Raw genomic sequence first — 3,101 nt, forward strand, 5'->3', positions numbered from 1 at the left:
TAAGAAAATGTACATTTTTCCATGTTTTTAAGTCCCTCTTTCTTCCCCTTTCTCCCTCCCCCAGCTTTTAGACCTATAAATTAACCTCCAGCTAGATTTTGTCAAAGCCTAGTTAGTATAAATTAGTATCTAAAGAGTATCAGTTTCCTATGAATTTTGTGATAAATCCAGGGCTAGATCAAGCCTAACCATGGTAAGAGGAGGCATTGGGAGGTGGCAGACAGATGTCTGGCCACAGTGTGCTGATGGCCCTGCTGACCGGTTGGCACATGGGCAAAGCCACCCCACCTATGGGACACTGTGCCACCCCCCTGGTTCAATGGGGAGGGAACTTGGGAAGTAGCAAGAGATGCTGAGTGGCTACAGAACAATAAAATCATAACCTCTCCTCAAAACTGGGTTTCAACTGCTAGGCAATTTTTTTCACTACCATTTCAAAATCCAGCTAAAAGGAGCATGAATGTGTTATTAAGGCATAAAATCAACTTTATAGATTAAATTTGCAGTAACATTAATGGAGGCTTTACTCTTAATATCTCCTTAAGAGCACAGCAGTAGTTTGTCAGAATTTTACATAAGTAGAGTAAGAGAAAAACATTTGGCTCCTCACCCATTCACACACTTCCCATTCATGTACCTCCTCTGTTCATTGAAACTAACAAGTAATGGACACAGCACAATAGCACAAACTATTCCAGGTCAATTTTATCTTACTAAATTTAAATTTAATCCTTTGCAGAGAAAGAAAATAAACACCAAGTTTTCAAATGCAGGTCAACAGGGAACTAATTTTAAAAATGGTGATTGTTTCACTGTGTCACAGCTTGTTCGTGGTCAATAACAAAAATGTAAAATTTCATTCAGCTAGAGAAAAGAAGTGTTTTCTATTGGTGTTCAAAAAAAGATAGTGTCCAGTTACAGCTTGGCTGATGCTAAAACAAGAGAGTCCCCATGCAAATAAGGAAACATTCTTCCTTTAAGCCAGCCTCAGGAAGGGAAGATCATTCAGTGGCTTCATCTCAGGCTAAGCTGGTCACCCAAAATGAGAACCATATGTTCTCAGTGTCCCTCAGGATTAAGCGTGGTTTGTGAGTAAACACAAGACTAAAATTCCAAGTGGCTGTTTCCTGGTACAGAATTGGTCAGATTTAAAGAGATGGAAATGCTGGAAAATGAGTTATTTCACTTGACAAGATCTCAAAAGAAAGACTGCTTGGAGTTAAAAAAAACCCCAAAACTGTAAGAGCTTTTAAACAGGAAGTAAAGCTGTAAACCAAGCATTAAAAGTAAAGTGCAAAGCTGGATTTCTACACATACTCTACATTTCTTTGCATCCACTTTTCCAGCTGCTTTGTGATCCGCTGATGTTTCCATTCAGTCATGTTAGCAACAATTACTCCAGGATTAAAAGAGCAGGTGCTGGGGCTGATGCCAAGATCTCTAATGGCTTGCTTTCTGTAGTCCAGGAATCCCATGTATGTGTTCTAAGAAATAAAAAAAATATGTTCATCCCCTATGAATCTCTAAAGATACGTGTAAATGCATCTCACTGTCACTGAGAGGGAGACTAAATATGCTCTCCCAAGGATGAGTTTCTGGATAGTGGTTACCTGTCATGGTTTCCATATGACAAGGCTGTAAGGCAGGATACTTCCTGATACTAAATTGCTTTTCCCACAGTATTGTACCATGGAAGTTTGATAAGGCTTTTCCCTCGCTCTGTTTGTCTTTTAGTAGCTCACACTAAATGATGCAGCATCACAATTGTACCTGTAATGCTAGAGGGATGCACTGACAATTCTGGGGAACTCAGGTCAGGAATTAGCCTCAAACCTTGTTTTCCTAGGTTTTGTTCCCAAATAATATCATACATTCAGTCTTCATTGAATGATCTATAAATGCTCGTGATCTGCTGATAGCAAAATACCAAATGTAAATTAGTAGAATGCAAAAAACAATAGAGGTTCAAATTATTGCAGAAAATGACTCTGCATAGCATTACAGAGTTACTACAAAAAGTCTTTCATTACTTGTACAACCATTACAAAGCTATCTATGTATATATAAAACTTTCGCTTTGGGGAAAACGCATAAAATCATCTTACACTTATGGGCAAACACATTCATTATTAGAATTCCAGAATGGCATCTTACCTGCATCCCTACACTTCTAATCATTTCATGTGTAGAAGGCAGATCACAATCATCTGAAAAAGCTGCTGCATGTCCAGGAGCTAACTTAGTATCGTAGAGTTCCTGGATGTCACCTGATTACAGAAAGGTCACAAGCATTAGACAACACCTACTGCACTGCTACAGAGCTGATAGGATAACATCAGTTCTCATATCTTACTTATAACCACACCAGATATTCAATTTTGTAATATGGGACCATTTTCTAATTTGAGTCCTGCACCTGGATGCCTAAGGTCTCTCTTCAGACATTATCACTGGTATTCAATACATTCATGTTTTGGGTGTCCAAAATCAGCTACAGCAGAAGCCAATTGGACTGTTAAAAAGCTGGTTACAAACTTAGGCATTCATAGAGCTTGTCTTTGGAGAGGAAGGGCACAGGCAATTCTGAGCCTCTTCAAGTCCCACAGAAGTGCCACTTCAGTGCCTTGCACAGATGAGGTTTTTCCTGGTGTTAATGCGTTTATACCTCCTAGGAGATACCTGGATTCCCAGCAATGGCTGACTGAAATATTTCTATCATTTGACCATCCCTGCTGACTTCACAGCCCACCCAGCTCCTTCCTGGTTGAGGGAGACAATGCAGTGCCTAGCACCTCACTCATCACCTGGCTGTCAGGTACCCAAGATGTGCCAGAACAGTTTCAGGGCAGGTGGGAAGCACAAGTGAGCCTGTATCCCAACCCCTTACAGCTTCCAGTTCTACTTTTGCTTTCATCTCTTTTACTAGTTGTGCTGCTGGTCTTCTGCCAGGTGAAACAGCTGAATCAGCTGCTTCTGCAGCTGCACAACTGCAGGTTACACACCTAACAGGAGCTGCCTGGGGACAGGACAGGCCACTTGGTCAGCAGCAGCCTACCATGAGGTGTAATGTGAAACTACACCTTTATCCTGCAGCTCCACAA

The 3,101-nt window shown here is 40.8% G+C and overlaps 1 protein-coding gene across 2 annotated transcripts in view; it reads right to left on the minus strand.

The window, feature by feature from the left end:
- The window catches only part of GLT8D2 (glycosyltransferase 8 domain containing 2), a 14,580-nt gene that overhangs the window by 1,578 nt on the left and 9,901 nt on the right, over window positions 1-3,101 (minus strand). For both annotated transcript variants that reach the window (XM_017737980.1, XM_008636372.2), the window contains exons 7-8: window positions 2,155-2,267; window positions 1,318-1,484 (exon numbers count right to left, since the gene is read on the minus strand). In XM_017737980.1, coding sequence (XP_017593469.1) covers window positions 1,318-1,484; window positions 2,155-2,267 — 280 coding nt within the window. The remainder of the gene's footprint in view (window positions 1-1,317; window positions 1,485-2,154; window positions 2,268-3,101) is intronic.

The sequence above is a fragment of the Corvus brachyrhynchos genome, unplaced genomic scaffold (genome assembly GCF_000691975.1).
Source record: "Corvus brachyrhynchos isolate BGI_N302 unplaced genomic scaffold, ASM69197v1 scaffold56, whole genome shotgun sequence".
Classification (NCBI taxonomy): Eukaryota; Metazoa; Chordata; class Aves; order Passeriformes; family Corvidae; genus Corvus; species Corvus brachyrhynchos.